The sequence below is a fragment of the Triturus cristatus genome, chromosome 4_1, assembly GCF_964204655.1.
Source record: "Triturus cristatus chromosome 4_1, aTriCri1.1, whole genome shotgun sequence".
Lineage (NCBI taxonomy): Eukaryota > Metazoa > Chordata > Amphibia > Caudata > Salamandridae > Triturus > Triturus cristatus.
The window spans coordinates 1,012,931,560-1,012,951,903 of NC_140585.1; the positions used below are offsets into that span (position 1 = coordinate 1,012,931,560).

A 20,344-nucleotide genomic window follows, 5' to 3' on the forward strand; every position below is an offset into this window, starting at 1 on the left:
TGCCTCATGGGAACAGTCCAGCCCGAACTGCCAAGCCATGTCTTCCCTGGACCGGAAAATGCATCCTGGGACTGGTCTCAGGTTCATAACCCTCATCAGCCAGGCTATATTGAATCCAGTGGCAAAGTGAGCAAGGGACCCACGTCTGGGCATACCCTGCCAACTTAGGGCGAACAAAGCGATACCAAAGGGGATGATGGACAGAGAGTTTGAACAAATCAAACACTCACCACCAGTCAACTGATCTGGGTTTAATCCATCATCATTCTTTAGCTCACTCCACCACCCCAGTTCAGACATGGCCATATGCAAATCAGTCTGACTCTGTGCCTCATGGGAACAGTCCAGCCCGAACTGCCAAGCCATGTCTTCCCTGGGGTGGCGGAGTGAGCTAAAGAATGATGATGGATTAAACCCAGATCAGTTGACTGGGGGTGAGTGCTTGCAATGTTTAACACTCCGTCCATCATCCCCTTTGGTTTTGCTTTGTTCGCCTTAATTTGGCAGGGTATGCCCAGACGTGGGTCCCTTGCTCACTTTGCCACTGGATTCAAGATAGCGTGGCTGATGACTGCTGATTAGCCAGAAACCGGTCCCAGGATGCTTGTTTCCAGTCCAGGGAAGACATGGCTTGGCAGTTCGGGCTGGACTGTTCCCATGAGGCACAGGGTCAGACTGATTTGCATATGGCCATGTCTGAACTGGGGTGGCGGAGTGAGTTAAGAATGATGATGGATTAAACCGAGATCAGTTGACTGGGGGTGAGTGCTTGCAATGTTCAACACTCCGTCCATCATCCCGTTTGGTTTTGCCTGGATGGGATGTGGGCACACCCACACCGCAAACCAAGTGGGAAGTCCTCACTTGGTCTCCCATATATAAGCAATGTGTAGCTGCCCACGATCACATGCAGCAGCTGTGGAATCAAGGTGACTACTGCAGGCAAGGTTGCAGTGGGTTAGGCACCCTCCGGGACCTCACAGACCGCTATGAAGTGAGGACAAGGACCCCCAGAGCCACAGAGAACTGAACACATTGTTGCCCATCTGATGCTCTTGGGGCTGCACTCTCCTCTCCGGCCTTCCCCAATGGCTGGACTCTGCCCCCTTGGTAGCATCGGCATTGCTCGCCAATGCAAAAACTCTGGGCCAGGGTTACTTTTGTTGTCCTGTCATCGCCTGGAGCACGGACACACACACCAGCTGCCAGGGAGAGGGAGAGCACTTCCACCACCTACAAGCTCTCCCCTCCCTCTGCTCAACACACAAGGGCGAGTGCAGTGCTCACATGCGCTGTGCTAAACACTCACGGGGACCCTTAAACAGCACTATCCACACACTGGGCTGCAATATAAAGCACTCCTCACATGCTTTTTCTTTAGAACAAAGGTGAAGAACAGTCAGTCATTCCCCTGCAGGAGCAGCAACTGCAGGCCAACCCACCCCTCACACAGCAGTGGCAGCGCTCCTCACAAAGCTCTTTAGCTCTCCTTTTAGGCAGGTTTACTTTGGGATCCAGCAAGGATCTGGTGAAGTCTTTTATCTCCCTGAGACTTCCAACAGGAGGCAAGCACACACAAGCCTTTGGTGACCTTCTCAAGCAGGATACCACAGCAGGGCAAAAAGAGTCAATCATTTTCCTCTGCCACAGATAGAAAAAGCAACTGCAGGCCAATGGCCCCTAATACAGATAAGGCAGTGTTGCTTACACAGCTCTTCGGCTCTTCGTCTTGGCAGCGTCCTCTTGATTCCAGAAGAAATCTAAAGTCCTTGGGTTCAAGGTCTCAGGCTTATACCCCATTTTCCCATTGTTCTCTTCACTTCATAGTCTCTGAGCTCAGTCCAAACCAGTTCTGTCCACCCTGGTCCAGCTTGACCATAGGGTGTGCAGACAACATTGTGGAAAGCAGGCACAGCCTATAAAGGTGCTAGTGAAAACTCATCCCACCACTCTAAATGCAGACAAGGTCTATTCAGTCTAGCAATGAGTCACCCAGGGAATGCATGAAACATCTCAAAGCCCCTTGTCACTGTCTAGACTGAATGCACATCACCAGCTCCTCTCACTCCAAAACCAGACGGTGAATACACAAAGGCAGAGGCACACAGAATGATAAACCATGAAAATACCCACTTTCTAAAAGTGGCATTTTCAAACACACAATTTAAAAAACACCTTTACTAAAATGTGTGTGATTAAATTCTAAGTTCAGAGAGCCTGTACTCCATTTCTCTATCTTGTCCCAATGGAAAGTTACACTTGTAAGATGTTACAAGACAGCACCCATGTTAACCGATGGGACAGACAGCCCATCAATAGTGAAAAACGAAATATGCAGTATTTCACTATCAGGACAAGTAACACACTCTCGTACATGTCCTACCTTTCACATATACTGCACCCTGCCCATGGGGGTACCATGGGCCTACCTAACAGGGGGCCTTACATGTAAGAAAATGGAAGGTTAGGGCCTGGCAAGTGGGTGCACTTGCAAGGTTAACATGGCAGTTAAAAACTGCGCACACTGCTATGTCAGGTCTGGGACTCATTTACAGGGCTACTTATGTGGGTGGCACAACCAGTGCTGCAAGCACACTAGTAATGTTTGATTTACAGGCCGGCCCTGACACACTCAATGCACTTTACTAGGGACTTACCTGTAAATAAAATATGCCAATCATGGATAACGCATCATAATCACAATTTATCAGTAGTGGTAAGGTGCCAAGAGTCCTATAACCAACAAAAACAGGGCCAGGAAAATAGGAGGCAAAGGGCAAAAGGTTTGGGGATAAACCTGTAAAAAGTGCCATGTTTAACATCCAGTATTGTGCATGTTTTTCTAGAGGAAAGATGGAAAAACATCTTCTGACAACTTTCATCTGAAATACGAACACTTGGCACCTGAGTCTACTGCTTGTGCACAACATGGCTGACTTACCAGAGTGTCAAATAAGGCAATGTAAGCACTTTTCACTTTTAGGGCGGACAATATTCAAATAGAAGCCAATTAGCAGGTTCCATCTATCTACATATCCTACAACGAGGTTGACCTGAAGTCCACAATGTCCCACTGAGAGTATTTTCAGTACTTTATATTCCGAAGTTTCATATAATAGTCAGTCTATGATATGAATATAATTTATGCATGCATATTTGGCACCAATGGTAATCATGCTGTTGGACCTAGCTCTCTCTTTAGGGTCAACCCAGATTTTCACCTTCCTTTGCTGAACACTTTTTTATTGCCTCTTAGGACTCTGCACACTTTACCCCTTCTAACCAGTGGTAAAGTGTTTGTGCTCTCTCTTCTAAACATGGTAAAATTGCATATACAGCTGATTGGTAAATTAAATGCATTCAAACATCCCTAGTATAAGTACTAAATGTACACAGGGCCCGTGAATTAAACGATACAAGTGGGTTGCAGCACTCATTATGCCACCTACTAAAGTAGCACTGTAAACATGTCTCATGCTTGCCACTGCAGTCTGTAATGCAGTTTTAAACTGCCATTTCCACTTGGCAAAATAAACCTTTTGGCAAATCTAAATCATAATTTTTAATACTTATAAGTCACCCTAAAGTTAATCTCTAACAGTTTAAGAGTCAGGGTACACAGGGGCAGATTTATGAGCCCCTTGCGCCACTTTTGCGTCACTTTTAACATGGGAAAAGTGACGCAAAAGTGGCGCAAGGGGCTCATAAATCTGCCCCACAATGTTTAAGAAGTAGGATGTGTTCTTAAGTTTTACATGTCCTGACAGTCAAAAATCCCAAAACTCGTTATTCACTGTAGCAAGGCTACCTATTCGATATTAACATTGGGTTACCTTTTTACACTTAAGCAGTGTTACCATTTGATTGGGAGCACATAGAGAAATACTTCTTCCACTAATTTGAATTGTAATGTAAAATACTTTTTCATGGTAAACTAAGATTTTAAGTTACTATTCTAAAAATTTTACTTTTAAAAAGTTCTGATGTTAGAAGCATTTTAGGGAGTAAAGAAAATGCTAAAAATATTAAATTCTCAAAATATGTAGATATTCCATCCACAAATTAGATTCCCTGACTCATTTAGACACAAGGAATTTAGAAACCAAAGGCAGAGACCCACCACTAGGTCTACTCTTGCAAAAACAAGACCATTTGTCTTATTTAGGGCATGCCTTCTGAATCCAAGGCCGCAGGCATTGTTTTTCCTGCCATAGACTTCCATGCATAGTATAGCTGTCCTTGATAGGGGAATAACTATCAACATCCCACATACACTGGGAGAAAACTCCCAGCACATCAGGGGCATGGACTTTTAGATTTTTGTAGTCTAGCATTGCAGCTAAATCAATCTAACCGATGATAGTCTATTGCATAGACAATTTTGTTTCTAATAATTCTTTTAATTAGGCATATAACAAACACAAAACCAAGACACCATTGTGAACAACAATATAACTGAGTGATTTCTGTTTATATTGCATTTATCATCACAATTAGCACATTCAATACAACATTATTATATATATGTAATGCAGAAGCGCATCCAAAAGCAGCAATCCCATCTAGATGTTTTAGGATATTACACATTTCTAAAATAAAGTAATACTTCTATATTGAGCCCATTCACCCCATTCACCCCATATTCAGCTATGTTTTTGGGGACACCCTTGAGCTTCATAGATTGACACCTCATGTGGGCAGCTCCTGCCCATGATAGTTCTCCATCCACCCATTAATGGAGGTTAATATGCTCTCCAGTGTCGTACAATGTCTCTCTTGCCAAGGACAAGTCACAGTCGTATAAGTTTTTTTTCTCCGAGTAAAGCCCTCATCTTCTGTGGATCCCACAGACCTTAAGAACTTCAGGCCCATCCCCCTGCTCCCCTTCCCAGCCAAAGTCATTGAAAAAGCCATCAATAACCAACTAGCCGACTTCATCGAAACAAATATATGGCCCAATCCAGTTTCCGAAACAATCACAGCACCGAGACCACCCTCCTGGCCGTCAACAACAACATCTGATCCAACCTTGAACAGGGAGAAACTGCGGCCCTCATCCTCCTCGACCACTGGGCAGCATTCAACAGTGTCTCCCACCGCACCCTAACCACTAGACTCCACAAAGCCGGCATCCACAACAAGACCCACAACTAGATCCGATCCTTCCTCACAGTCAGAGCACAATGGGCCAGACTTCCACCATACCATTCGGAACCGACAGAGACCAACTGCGAAGTGCCCCAGGGCTCTGCTCTCAGCCCCACCCTCTTCAACATCTACATGAGCCCCCTCACAGCCATCGTCAGGAAACGCGGACTCAACATCGTCTCCTACGCTGATGACACACAACTGATCCTCTCCCTCGCCAAACGAGCCCAACGTCACCAGGCACAAATTCCAAGAAGGGATAAAAGTAATTGCCACCTGTATGAAGAACAGCTGCCTACCTTGGCGGACTAGGAACAAAACCTCGGCATCAACTAAACCCATAGCTCACTGTGGACCACCAGATCAACTCAGTATCCTCAGCCTGTTTCAATTCCCTCCGCCTGCTGTGAAAGACCCTCAAGCTGGATACCCACAAAATCCAGAAAGACCATCACATACGCGCTCATCAGCAGCAGACTTGACTGCGGCAAGAGACTCTATGCCGGCATTACCCAGAAAAACCTCCCCAAGCTCCAAAATGTCCAGAACGCCGCAGCCAGACTGGTCCTCGACCTCCCCCGGCACAGCCACATCACTCAACACCTCCAAGAACTCCACTGGCTTCCGTCAGACAGAAGAATAACCTTCAAAGTCCTGACCCACAAGGCCCTCCACAAATGCCGTGCTAGCATACCTGAACAGCCGCCTCTCCTTCCACGCACCTAAAAGACACCTCCGCTCCGCCCTACTCGCCCTGACCACCGTCCAATGTATCCGCAAGACCAGAACCGGAGGAAAGTCCTTCTCCTTCCTCCCTGCCAAAACATGGAACACCCTACCCCTCCACCTCAGGCTATCTGCCATGCTAACCCAGTTCAGGAAGGACCTCAAGACCTGGCTCTTCAAATTACCCCAGCACTTAGACGGATCTGTTCCCAACCTCCCCCCAGCGCCTTGAGACCCTCACAGGTGAGTAGTTGCGCTTTACCAACCCTCGATTAATTGATTGACTGTCATTTACAGACAGCACATTTTGCAATGAAATGTGCACAGGCATACAATTTTACTGATAAAACTATAGATAGCGCACAAATGAGAATGTGTGGAAATCGGGTTTCAAAGAAAATTTTTCAATTATGCATCTCCAAGTAAATTGTTGTGATTTGTTTTAAAAGTTCATTTATTTTCAGATATTTGTATAGTTCATATATAGGCAGCGTAATTTTGTTGTATGTTAAAGAAAATGGCCTCTTAAAGTCTTTCCTTGCGCACCAGCAAGATTTTCACATAATTCGCTTTACAAAACCCTCACACTTTGCAAATGAGGCAAGATAAAAACAACATTTAAAGTCATCTCTTATGCTGGTTTACCTTCAGGACTCGAGCATGGTTATTTAGGTGACCGCTCGGGGATCAAGGTGCTGTTGCAATTGCCCCCCTCCAATCTCTCGACCCTGGTGCATTGCACCGGCTGCACCACTGGGAGCTATGGCCCCAATCAGCTGCTATGCATAAAAGGTAGAGCCTAGTTTTTCACGAATTTATCGTGAAATCAGAAAAGCGTCAGAGTCTCTAAGCATCTGAATGATATGTTGGCCCCCACAGCTTGTTCCTTGATCATGGACCTATCTGATGAATCAGTAATGTATCCATGTACAACAGCAGAGAGTGGAACGGAGAACACATCAACGTTGTCAGTTAAGGTATGAAACATACATTAGTTTCTTGATTGTAGAAATGCAGGGCCAGATATACAAATATAAAGAACCATTTCCCTTTTACCTCTATCTTAGAAGTACAGCAAATGTTACGTGATAAAAACAAAATGTAAAGGCATCTTTATTGCTCATTCACCTTCTGAACTCCAGCAATTGTTATTTTGGGGGTGCTGCAGTACCCCCGCACTCTTACTTCCAGCCTCTATGAGTAAGGCTTTACAAGTAACCTTTAAAAACCACATTATAAATACTTTTACTGGTTTTTTTTGTGTTACAACCAGTGTCGTTCTCTTTTCCTACACACATTGGGGTAGGCATGCACAACAGATAAACATAACCAGGAGGAAGTTTAATATAGTCTTAGACAAAACTCCTGCTTAGTGCGCACAAGAAGCATGCACGTTTACCTACCCTACCTGTAATTATGGTTGATGCGCAAAAGGGTTCAAGACCCCAAGTACACAGCTCTCGAGGACGAGTCTGCCCTTGAAAAGTGAGCAACTAAAAAATACAACTAAGTACCACTAAACTGGATAATAGTAACATCTGCAATTTACAGCGTACAGAAACAGATGAAGTCAGAATTATATTCTCTAATGCAAAAGTGCTATTTCTCTATTATGAGACTAGGCATGAAATCTGCATGTTTCATAAATGCCAAAATTCTTTACCTGTCATGATAGGAAAGTTAGATATTTTGAATTCGGCCAAGTTTCTTTGCAGGTATAGACCTTCCAGACGTAGTAATTCTGTCCACCTTTTTTCAAGTATGCAACACTGGTTATTTAAATCACGCTATTCAAAGGTTTTATGGTCAAACGTCACAAGGATTTGGGCTATTTCCTCACTGACATGACTTTACCACTATTAGTGTTTTTTTATGACACGATGATTTAATGAATAATTTCCCAGTGTTGGGGAGTAGCACAGGTAAATTATGGTACAGGACGATTTGACGCACCTGGAACAATGAGTGTCATGGCTGCACAACCACAGCCACCAACATGACAATGCATATGTGACCAATTCAATTATATCCCCATCCCGCGATGATGCTTCACCCTTACTCTGAACATGATTGGATACAAAAGCAGAAATGGTGAAGAGAAACAGGAAGCAGGACTGTAGGGGCTCTGACAACAAAGTAAGTCACTCACAGCATGACCTTACATATGCTTAGAGTGGGCTTTGAGTAAGCCCCTTGCCTGTTTCTCTTGATTTGAAGCTTTTCTCCCTATTTTAGTGTTTGTCACGGTCTTGCAGTGTTTTTTTTTTTTTTGCATTAGTTGTATCCTTACACATCTTACATGAGTCCACACATCCATTCCCATTGGATTGGTGTTGTTTTCTTGCACTACTACTTTTCCTTATTTATAACTGTGCTCTTTCCCTCCCGAGGCTTCCCATCCCACTACCTATCACGCTGGCTGTGTTTTACGTTTTTTTCTAGATGGATTATTTTGAGGGCTTGTATGCTGCAAAATGCTAGTGAACCACTTGCTTAATTTTTCAACCGATGTGTACACTTTTTTCTACTTTTTCTTCTATTCCACAGTTTAATTTACTATTCTAACATGGATGGCCACCATGCGTCATAATTAAGGCTCCCGATTTTCCGTTTTTACTGATTTTTACAGATAAATACAGACAGAATATATTCATTTTCTTGTCCGTATTTATTTTTAAATGTGGATAAGAACGGAAATTGGGTTGCTTTTTGGGTAATTCTAAATACTGTCTGCCATGACTGCCAGGCCAATAGATGTTTGGATTGATAGATAAGGGGGTTAAAAAATGAAAGGAATTTCAGTAACGAGGCTTTAGCAGCAGTAGATATGCACAAGGGTGATACAGAAATGTGCATATTTTCATATAGGTGCACTGATTTTTCTTCTGCGGGTGTTCACAGCACTGAAACCTGGCAGACATTCAAGCATGAACGCATATTTATCAGTTGAAATAAATGTGGAAATATACTTTTTTCAGCTTATTCTTTCCACAAAACCCAAAATAAATATGGATAAATACAGATAAAATTAGCAAAAACTAAACATGGATAAATACAGTCGGAAAAGGCAAAAAAAATAAATGCCATAAAACCAGGAGCCCTAGTCATGCATCTGGATGCATTTCTGCACATTGTCAGCCATCTTGGGATGAGTTTTCTTTTAAACAAAACCCCTTTCAAGATGGCAGACATTACGTGTTCAGGTGTCTTTCTGCATCCATGCAGATGCCACTATCAACATACATTGGCTAGGCCAATAGCTCAGAATTTAAAAGGCAGGACTTATTGGCTATGCCAATGCCTGTTTCTTATTCCACATACCGTATTCTAAGGATAATATCTATGGGCCTGATTTACTGAGCTGCTCTTCTGTTTTCAGATCCTCTAATGGAAACTCAGTAAGGCCTTCATTAACAAAGGGTTTTATATTAGCTTTACCAAGTCTTGAAAATGTCTTAAGAGTGCCTTTTCTCTATTATGGGCTATGTATTTGGCAAAGGAATGCCATAAACGTAGGATTTTAAAGTTCTCTGTTCGGTATCTCTTACACCAATTTAAGTTTCACAAATGTTATTATAACATCTGTTTCAGAACGTCCACCAATTTGCAAATACTCGAGCGCAGTAACATATTTTTAAAAAAATACAGACCTGCATGAAATTATTTACACAGTATGTATAATGTATCAACTCACCAATAAAAACAGCTTTCTCATCGTCTGAACAAAGGTTGTAACACCTTGGGAAGAAGGTGTCTGGATTTGCTTCTACATACCATGGCAGATTTCTCAAATTCAGGCATAATCCAATCTTTAATTAGAAAAAATGGTCTCGTTATTCATAAAATATTATTTCCTGTAAGCAAAGAGCATTATTTTCAGAGCTGTAGAATTGCATTTATTTTGTCCTAAACATATAAGACATTTCATATTCTTCAAACTGGGCTGGTACAAATGTACCGAACATTCATTGAAATAAAACTAGCTTTTTTGTTGACTGACTTTTTGGGGAGAAGGAGGCCTTTGTCTGCCACGTGGAAGATAAAATTATATCATGGTTAGCACTACAATACAGTAAACAGGCCACATCATTTAAATTATTTTGCAAGCAACACTAATGTTACAGAGAGGCTAAACTGAGAACATAAAGTGCCTGGAAAAAGAAGCAACAAAAACATATTGAATTAGTATCAAATAGAGAAAAAGGATTTATTGGCACACGACAAAATCTGCAGCTCTCATTTTGTTAATTGAGATTTACTACTGCCAAAGATAAAGCGTAATGAGAAACCCAATACAACTGGTTCTCTTCTAGGCGCTGGTGTGCACAGTGGCGTAGCCAGTGTTTCATGGGCCCTAGTGCAAGGCAGTAAGAAGACACCCTGGCCGCTGCTTGAACTGTAAAATACAGCAGTGATCACGGTTCAGTGGGCCCCTCCGTCCTCTGGGCTCCAGTGCCACGGTAGCTGCTGGCACCAATGAGAGCCAGGGCCGGACTGGGAACTAAAAGCAGCCCTGGCAAATTTTGCCAGAGCAGCCCCCATCCAGCGTGTAGCGAGTGAGCGGAGCGAGCGAGGCCGACCTCTACTAGAGGGTTTGGGGGGGTTCTCCCCCACGCAAATTTTGGAAAAATGCGGACTAAAATGGTGCATTTACAGCACATTTTACATTACAAATTTAATGGTATTAACTTTTAAAGCACAGTAAATAGTAGATGATGACCTTAAAGAGCACCAGGTTATCCATTCATTATGCCTACAATTAAGGCAGGTCAGGTGCCTTAGTGCCTGCCTGGTCACGAGGGGCGGTGGTGGCAGACCGTGGGTGTGGCGCCGAAAGTAAGTGCACGTGGGTCACGGCCTGCACGCACCGGCCGCACGGCCCCCTGTCCCTGCGCATGCACAGTGCAGTAGTTGGGTGGACTGGCATGGTAACTTGGCTTGAATTTTGTATTGCGTGTGCGAGGCACACGTACTACTAAATTTAACCCAACTACTGCACCGCAGCACCTCTGTCAGTCAGTGTGGGTAAAAAGCATCACTGCCATTCGTGAGTAAGAGGTCACCTCAACCAATGGCAGTTGTGCTTTTTCTCTGCAGAGCAGACGCAGGAGTGCACACTGCACTGTGCATAGCTGCCAAGGTTTCAGATTGCTATGTGTGACATTTTCATAAATTCAGTGTAATTATGAGTGACATTCAATGACTATGAGTGACACTTTCTAGCGAGCAAAAATCGAGCAATGAACATGAGGGAATCATATAAATATCAGAAATTGCACTATTTGAGAAACCAGACACTCTAAGATCTTAAACTGCTGCACTAGTTCTGCTGGTAAATTTCATCTGTAACTGCCTCTGCGTGAGACTGCGATTGCACCAAGCAACCCACCCACTGCCGTATTGGTCTCAAATGATAAAATATCAAACAAATGGCAGTGGTAGGAAAATACAGACAATTACAGATTGTATGATAGCGGTTATAGTTAGTGGAGAGCTGTAAAGCTATGCAGGCCAATGGTTTGTCAAATTTCCAGGATTTCAATGGACTGAAAACTGCCCAGATGCATTTTAGCTTCCAGCACAGCGCTATAAAAAGTTCACAAATAAATACAGTCAACAAAAGTGTATCATAATCACTATGGGAAATATTCATTCTAAATAAAACATTAATGTGAGGCAGGGCAATAGAAGAAGTTCAGGCAAAAAGCAAACAGCAACTGATGGCACTATGGTTTGTGTTTAAGCAGCTTACGCCCGACCCCTTTCCCAGTGACAGACCCTTAGAGAGAACACAATATGCCCACAGCACCTTGAAGAAGTGAAGGATTTAAAACTAATAATAAAAGCATAGACAGACAATAACTAACACACACAAATGGAGAACGGTGCTGTCGGGAAACTGCAGGTAATTTATATACATGCCTTGCATGGGCACCCTCAGGACGCTTCAGCTTCAGTGCTCCCAGATCCCACACAGCTTTAGCGTGCTAATTAGGCGGTCGACTTTACAAACATTGTGAAACCAAGTGTATATGTCACAAATATGTCACTAATATGTTAGGTTCCATGTTCAATGGGGACACTACCCACCATTTTCTTTTTTTTTGTAAAAAACTGCAAAAATCTTTTTTTATATAAATAACGATTGTCATAACCAGCAACATCGGTCTATATAATTTCTTCTCCTTTCGGCATCAACTTAACCCATTTTTATCGCGGTTGCGCACATAAACATTATAAAAAATTGTTGTATAATTCCACAGGAACCATTGTTTCTGTTTATACTTAGACCACCCTGCTTCCGTGTGAGTAGGGTCTCCCTTGTTTCCTGTTCTTGTCAACTCTACTGGTGAGCAGTATTATCACCTACTATCAAAAAAGATGCTTTTGAAAAGATACAATGAATAAAGTGCTGAAACAAGAAACCACGTGCTGAAAAATGAAGCCTGATTCACTAAGCTTTTTTTTAGATTTGGCAGTGACACACTTTTGAATTTCCATGAGCTTGTGACACTATCTCTTGGTAAAATGTTTGGTGAATCAGACTATACGTTTTTCAAGCTGGTTATATTAGAACTGGCAAATACATGTCGTACAATAATGTTACACAACAGGGTTTGTTTTCCATGCAATGCACTGTAAATTATTTGTTATCACTCAGTATGAAAAACTATAAACAATCACAATTATAGTCTTAGCAGTGTGGGCCATAGATTGTTGCACAGGTATAGTTTTCTCTTGATATCTAGATCCTCTATGTGCTAAGTTTTCGTGACCCCACTGTTTAGAAGTCCCAACAAATACAGTTATTAATATACACAAAGTGAAAAGGAGAATATGGTTATATCAAATCAGCTTGTAAAGTACAATACATTCAATCAATTCATCAAAATCAAAATATATTGATAGGGAGTCTTTGTTCATCTGTTTCAAATTCCACTTTATTCCAGTTTAGATAGCATGCGTGCATCAGTCCAGGCAATGCGTTTCGTCCAACAGGACTTCCTCAGGGTTGGGAATATTCCTCAACCCTGACAGGGAACAAGACAGATTATGACAATCTTACTTCATGCAATGAGGAAATCATGGGGATATTTTGCACCCTGTAGAAATTTGGATTAAAGGAAAATGTGTCTGTTCCTTTGAGGATTATTCCCAACCTTGAGGAAGTCCTATTGGACGAAACGCTTTGGCTGGGCTGATGTACGCATTTTATCTAAACTGCAATTAAGTGGAATTTGAAACAGATGAACAAAGACTCCCTGATCAATATATTTGGATTTTGATGAATTGATGAGATTTATTGTACTTTACAAACCGATTTGATATAACCATATGTACCTTTACACTTTGTGTATATGAAAAACTATAACACTTATCACACGCATAAAATAAAAATAAAAATAGTGTTCTTACTTTTGTTGTAAAGCAACCCGTTCTTCCATAATGATTCAGCATCTGATCTTTAATTAGATGATGGTAATCAATGACATCTCTTCTTACTGTCCAAATAAAGTAGGGCATTTCATTTCGCATCAACCTAGACTGACCAAAAATAAAAATGGACATATTTGGTAATTCCTAAATAAAATCTTTAGATTATATTCAATAACAATAACTACTAGATTTGTTTACTTTCCCTGATATTTTAACAAGTCACTAATATATTTCTTAACTTCATCTTTGTGAAAGAGAGACCATTCGTTTCTCCCAGGTCACCTGCATGAGCTTTAGGTTTTATGTACAATTTTTGTCTGCTCAAAGTCATTGTTCATTTGCCCGTTATTCAATGAAGAGACTAGAATGTTAGCCCTTGGTTTTTATCTTTCTATTGAAACACAAGTGCATTCTTCAAATGTGCAACACTTGTCTTGTAGTGAGTCCATCTCAAAATGTGGGAAGTCACTAAATGCAGAAGAATCACATCATCATTCTATTATAAAATTAATAAATCATACATCATATTTCCATTTTTGCAACATGTTGTATACCCTATTGCCTAATAAACCTGATACAAAGGTTTTGAAGGTTAAAATACAGGAGTGTAGAATGTTTTATTAAACTTTAACAGCTAAACCCGCTTACAAAGTCTAGACACTACTGGATGTTTTAAGATTAAAATGTCCTAGCACAAGATCTCTTGATTGCAGTACTGCTGGACTCACCAATATTATTCAGTGAGGGGTAAAGCCCTAACATCATTGCTGCTAAATGAATTACATTACATGACATTCACCACTCTGCTGAAAATCCTGCCATCAGCTTTGTGCAGTGTTTAATTAATGAAAGAATTAGTTCTGGTGCCCAATGCTCTGCTCAAGAAGCCTGCGGTTGGCACGGAAGCGCCAAATACCAATGCTGCATAGTCTGAAATCCAACTCATGTGTCATTAATCGACTACCAGGCACTCCCTACCCATTTATATCAATCTTGCAGGTTCCTGCTTTCTCCCTTTGTGATAGTGTTTTGTCCTTGTCTGTCTCCTTCTTTCTCCTTTGTGCATTTTCCCACTCCCTGAAAATATCTGATGAGGAAGAATAAGTGCTGGTCCCCAAAAGTGAGTGCCGGTGGCCCCACCGACAACCACGATCCACATTAAGCACTGGTTTTGTGTCTACAAGAAAAGTAGAACCTTTTCAGAAAAACCTTAAAACTTAAACTTGAATCATTTTTTGCAGTTTAGGTGGTTCAATGATAGTACCCTGCGATTTCCATCTACAGTAATTTCTGGTATATGAATTCCAATTTCATGATTTCTCCCTCGTATTTGTTCACTCTTCATTTGCTGGTCTAAATCTTTCGGTCCTCACAAAAAAACTTACAAGCAGGCTCTGGGCTGCATTATGCACTGTAAATTCTTCCGAACATAGTATATCACTCCATTACATATCTAAAAAACACACTCTATTGCCTTTTATGTTGTGTGACATCTGAAAGCAATGAGGAGGAATGCTAACTCATGAAAATAAATAACCTACAACAGAAGATGCTTATTATCTTCAACTACTGCACAATTAAAGAAATAACTGTAAGAACCTACATACCTGCCTGAGCATGCATGTGTGAGCACACACAAATACACAAACAGACACAGACACACACACACACATACACACACAGTGTTGCGTAGCTAATCATCAAGTTAAACAGATTTTTAATTTATCAGGCAGACAAACCCTCATTCTTTGTTAAATACCAAAACACAGTTCAAACAGGGTTAGGTATTTTTTTATAGCATTTTTTTGAATTTTTAGCTGGTCAAGCTAATAATTTCCGTGCCTTGTTTCCCACCTCATATAACATGCCATGTCTTGCTTTAAATTGCAACCTCGCCTCCTGTTGGACAAGGTTTCTCAGGTCTACCGTTATCTCTTCTATCCTGTGTGCCAGCTTGATGTGGAAAATTAAAAAATAAGGACTACCCTATATGTCCTCTAGGTCTAGGATCAATACATATTACATAGATATTGGCCCCAAGGAACTCACTAAATCCTGGACACCTCTCACGAATTTTGAGGGGTCCACGATCCAGTGCATACATTGAATTACTTTATAATTTAATGTATGTTAAAAAAAGAGAGAGCAACTGCTGCTTATAGATCCTGTCAAATACATATTAGCAATTTGTATGCAATGGTATGTGAACATGTGAAAATAGTGCAAACGACACAGTGCTCAAACAGTGAATGTATATTTACAACTTATATGACATGACTCCCTGTGCAACTCCTCATGTGTTGGACTTGGCCCTTTTTGGCTAAAGACCCCTAAACTTTTTGCTTTACCCCTAGACCTTTTTGTCTGACATGGTGTTGCCAACTTAGATGCTTTGGGCACTTTGCCACTGCTAATCAGTGTCAAAGTGCAAGTGGTCCCCGTATAAAGTGTAATGGTAATTGGTTATCCATGATTGGTATGTTGGCCTTACTAGTAAAGTCCCTAGTAAAGTGCACTATGTGTGCTGGGCTGGTAATTCAACTGCTACTAGTGGGTCTGCAGCAGTAATTGTGCCACCTACACAAGTAGCCTTAAAGAGGGACCTCAGCCCTGCCATTGCAGTGCCTGCGTGCAGTTTGTTAAACTGCCATGTTGTTCTGACGAGTGCACCCACTTGCCAGACCTTATCCTTCCCCTTCTATGCACATCAGACACCCCTATGGTAGTTCCAGGGTACCCCCTGGGCAGGGTGCAGTGCATGTGAAAGGTAGGACAATTACTAAGGTGTGTACTATGTCCTGACAGTAAAATAATCTCCATTTCATTTTTCACTGTTGAAAGGCCATCTTGCCCATAGGACAGAATAGGGAGGCTGTGTAATATGTTTTCCAGCCTATCTTCCCAAAGGCTTAAGATGGAGAGGTGAAGTTTAGTGTGCTTGAACTCACAATGTAATGACACATCTTTTTATGAAGGTGGTTTTTGTATTGTGTGTTTAGAAGCCACTCTTTTACAAGTGGTGGGGTTTTTGTGCTCTAACATTTCTGTGTGTCTCTGCCTGGTTGTGGATTAACTGTCTGGATTCGAAAGTGATAGGATCTAGGGAATGTATTGACCCAGGGGAGGAGATGAGACAGCAACAGGCTGACCTGCATCTGGAGTGTAGGGGGAGGAGTAGCCCCTAGAGGTGAAGAGGCCAGGGTTGCTGCCATAAAGCAATGGACCCATTTCCTGCTGAGTGATTGAGAATCCAGACCCACACTAATCAAAGGAAGAAGGTGTCACTGGCAGGGAGGCACCCAGAACTGGTTTGAACAGGGGTCAGTGCCCCCTGAACACAAAGACTTCAAAGACATTTAGGGGTATAACTATGAGAGCTGAAACCGCTGAACTTTGGATAGATGGCTTATCAAGATTGAACAAGACTGAACTTACTTTGTGGTCAAGAGGAACCTTTGCCAAGGAAGAAACAACTGATGAGACTGAAGGAAAGGACTGCCTTTGCTGTGTGTTCTGGGGCTGGCCTGCAGTTTGCTCTTTTAGCCAAGGAGAGGCTGAAGGGACTTTGCTGTGTGCCGTGTTCCCCTGCTTGAAAGGACTTTGCTGTGCTGTGTCCAGAAGTAACTTATCCCCAAGGGCCCGAGGCGAGCTGGCTCCCTGTTGCGGAAACTCAGGAACACAAAAGTTTCTAGGAGAGTCTCAGCGGCGCTGTGTGTATGTGCTTTTTGCAGCCTGAGACCCTCGTAAGAAGTGCCCTGTGATCGTGGGCACCTGGAGTCCAAGCGAGTCTGAGCGACGCGTGTGCTTTTTGCAGCCTGGGACCTTCATGAGGATTGCCTTGTTATCGTGCACACCCAGAATCCAAGTGAGTCTCCGCAACGTTGTGTGTGTGTGCTTTGTGCAGCCTGGGACCTTTGTGAGGATTGCCTTGTTATTGTGCACCAGGAGTTAAAGTGAGTCTCAGCAAAGCTGTGTGTGTGTGCCCTGTGGGAGCCTGAGTTCTTCGTAGTGTCAGCGGCCCAGACCAGCAGTCCCGGAGGAGGTGAACCGCCGGCCCAAGCCCGCCGTTGCCAGAGTGGAACCTTGTTGATGGAGGGTCCAAGTCCCACTGCCCGGAATTCACAAAGATTGCATCGGAGGCCCAAGTCGCTGGAAGAGAGGAGAGTGAGATCGCACCCCCCAGGTAATGTGTGTCGACGCCTGGGGTGGGGTGCAGGCTTGGAGGGAGACGCTCTTGGCCTCTCCCATTCCTGCAGTGCGAGCCTCTGCTTCGGCTCGTGTCACAGCCTGTACTTGCCAAAGGAGTGGCAGTACCGCGGCCGGAGTGCAGAGCTGCACTTTTTGTTACACCATGCCCGTGTGGGGGCAACTGTTGACAGAGGCTGACTGCGAGTCAGCACGAGTGGCGTGATGGGTGCTGGAGTGTATTACGCATTGCATTATTTCTGCATAACAAACTACCTGATTGCCGTATTACACATTGCATTATTGCTGCATAACAAGCTACCTGATTGGTGTATTGCGCATTGCATTATTGCTGCATAACGAACTACCTGATTAGTGTATTACGCATTACATTATTGCTGCATAACGAACTACCTGATTAGTGTTTTACACGTTGGATTATTCCTGTATAACAAACTACATGATTAGTGTACTACGCATTGCATTGTTTCTGCATAACAAAGTACCTGATTGTTGCGTTACGCATTGCATTATGTTTACATTGTAATGTGCCTGATTCTAGTGTTACGCATTGCATTATTTTTACATTGAAAAGTGCCTGATTCTAGCATTACGAACTGCATTATTTTTATATTGCAAAGTGCCTGAGTCTAGCATTACGAATTGCATTGCATTGTATTAGAACTGCAGTGGAAAGTTTAGAAATGCTCATTAATATTGCCAGAACTTACAAGGGCTGGCTGGCCTAACAACCAGCCAGGAGGAATATTACAAATACGCATATGTGGGATTTATATTGTGTGGTGTTATCGTATATCTTTTTATATAAATTTATACTCATTTTTATGAAACTCGTGTGGAGTTCATTCGTGGTGTCATCATTGGGTTGCTGTGAGTGTGATTGCAAATACTTTACACATTTGCCTTGAAGTTAAGCCTGGCTGCTTGTGCCAAGCTACCAAGGGGGTGAGCGGGGGCTATCTCAGAAGGTGTCCTTCCTTTCTCTGACGTGGAAACGAGGGTCCCTATTTGGCCAAAGGTACCTACCTCGGCCAACCAGGGATCCCGGGTCTAACACAATGGTTTTTCACGTGATTCATGTTCATACACAGTAGGGTGCCGTAATATAGCCTTCAGTCCTTATAAACATTACTTTGTTTATAAACTGAAATGGGAGGGGTTTTTCGACATTTCGATCCCATGTGAATGTTAGGGTCTCTTCAGGAAAAAAATAATCTGACTACTGAACCAACATGTGAGTCCTGATGAATGTCTAATGCAATTTGCCGAATTTCTTTTACAAAAGGTCTAACTGCCTATATCCAAAGAATTCTGTGTAGTTTATATCATAACTGGTGTGTTCGTAGTTGTCAGTGGATGCAGAAGATACCAGTGGATCTGGAAGATACCAGTCCATAAGCAGTGAAAACATATGCTTCTTAATACGCTGCCATGGGTTATCAGCATACGAAGGTTTTCACCAATTGTGGACTAGCATATTCCAGATTTACCATGAACATCGTGGAGGCCTTGCCCCCATCACAATTGAGAGAAACCAGTACTCCAAAAACAGCTCCATGCTTGGGCCTTCAGATTTTTCGGGACCACGCAGTCCCACATTATTACGCCGGGATCGTTCTTCTGCAACTTCAACCATTTCAAGTGGATACTCAATTTGTTGCATTGAATGAATCTTCTTTTCACTGTACAATACTGTAGGTCCTAGTGAGCCAGAGCAGATTTGGTTACCCCCACTCTTTCTGCCAATTTCTTGTGATCGGCCCGAGGTCTAGGATCACTGCATCTATTTTTATTTCCAGTGCTGATTTGGTGTTACGTATGGCTGCCAGGATTGTCACTGTGTGGAGGTGTGAGAGTTATAATAAGTTGAACGTGGTGCATAAATTGTAAATGTTAAGGGGTAAGTAAACATTTAGAATTTCTAATGTTTAGGTACTTTAAGTTTGTTTTTTATAGAAAGAATAAATAAACTTTCCCTAACTATAACAAAGGTTTAATATATATATAGAGAGTGAGAGATATAGATAGATATAGATATAGGTAGAAATATATGTATATAGTCACTACCATAATATTACCCCACATATTACATCACTCATGACATATTCTATGAGATCACTGATAATATCACTGTAACATACGCAATGAAATTATTGATGAGAAAATTGTGTATTGACGGGAGTGCAAGCTCTAGTTACCTTAGGGGACCGTATTGATATATGTATATGTGTATATATATATATATATATATATCAAAGCTCCAAGGGCTGTCAGGCTCACACACAAACAGTGGTATCATTTTAGCGGGTAGAGGAACCCTGTGCGCGCCGGCAGCTGCAGCTCCCCTGTCACGGATGGAAGCCTGATGCGTTTCTGAGCTGTGTTGCTCGTCTTCAGAGGCTCCACATAGGAAAGCATTTTTAAGACACTCCCTTTAATTTATAATTAACAGCCCTCAGATGGACGACTCGAATGAGCTTCACCTGATGGATTCTGGGTAATGTAGTTTGTGTCAATGTCCCTTTTGGGTGCAGTTCCATTTTGAAGCCCTCAGATGGGCTCCGGCGAGCAAATGGTCCATTAATCCCTTGCCACTGTTTCACAAATGGACTCTCTGTTTGCAGAGCCCGTGACCCCCTCCTTTGGGGTGGTGCAAGCCTCGCGGCCGGACTGCCGCGTTAATTATCAAAGCTCCAAGGTGCCCGCTGGCAGGCTCGCACTCAAACAGTGGTATCATTTTAGCGGGTAGAGGAACCGCGAGGCTTGCACCACCTCAATGTTAATTTCATATTTTAATATTTATAAAACCTATATTTTTTCTATTTTT

The 20,344-nt window shown here is 42.5% G+C and overlaps 1 protein-coding gene across 1 annotated transcript in view; it reads right to left on the bottom strand.

Annotated features, from left to right (window-relative positions):
* Positions 1 to 20,344, bottom strand: part of TTLL8 (tubulin tyrosine ligase like 8) — a 478,385-nt gene that overhangs the window by 241,329 nt on the left and 216,712 nt on the right. Inside the window, exons 8-9 of the mRNA XM_085651194.1 lie at positions 13,291 to 13,419; positions 9,569 to 9,683 (exon numbers count right to left, since the gene is read on the bottom strand). Of these exons, the coding sequence (XP_085507320.1) occupies positions 9,569 to 9,683; positions 13,291 to 13,419 (244 nt within the window). The remainder of the gene's footprint in view (positions 1 to 9,568; positions 9,684 to 13,290; positions 13,420 to 20,344) is intronic.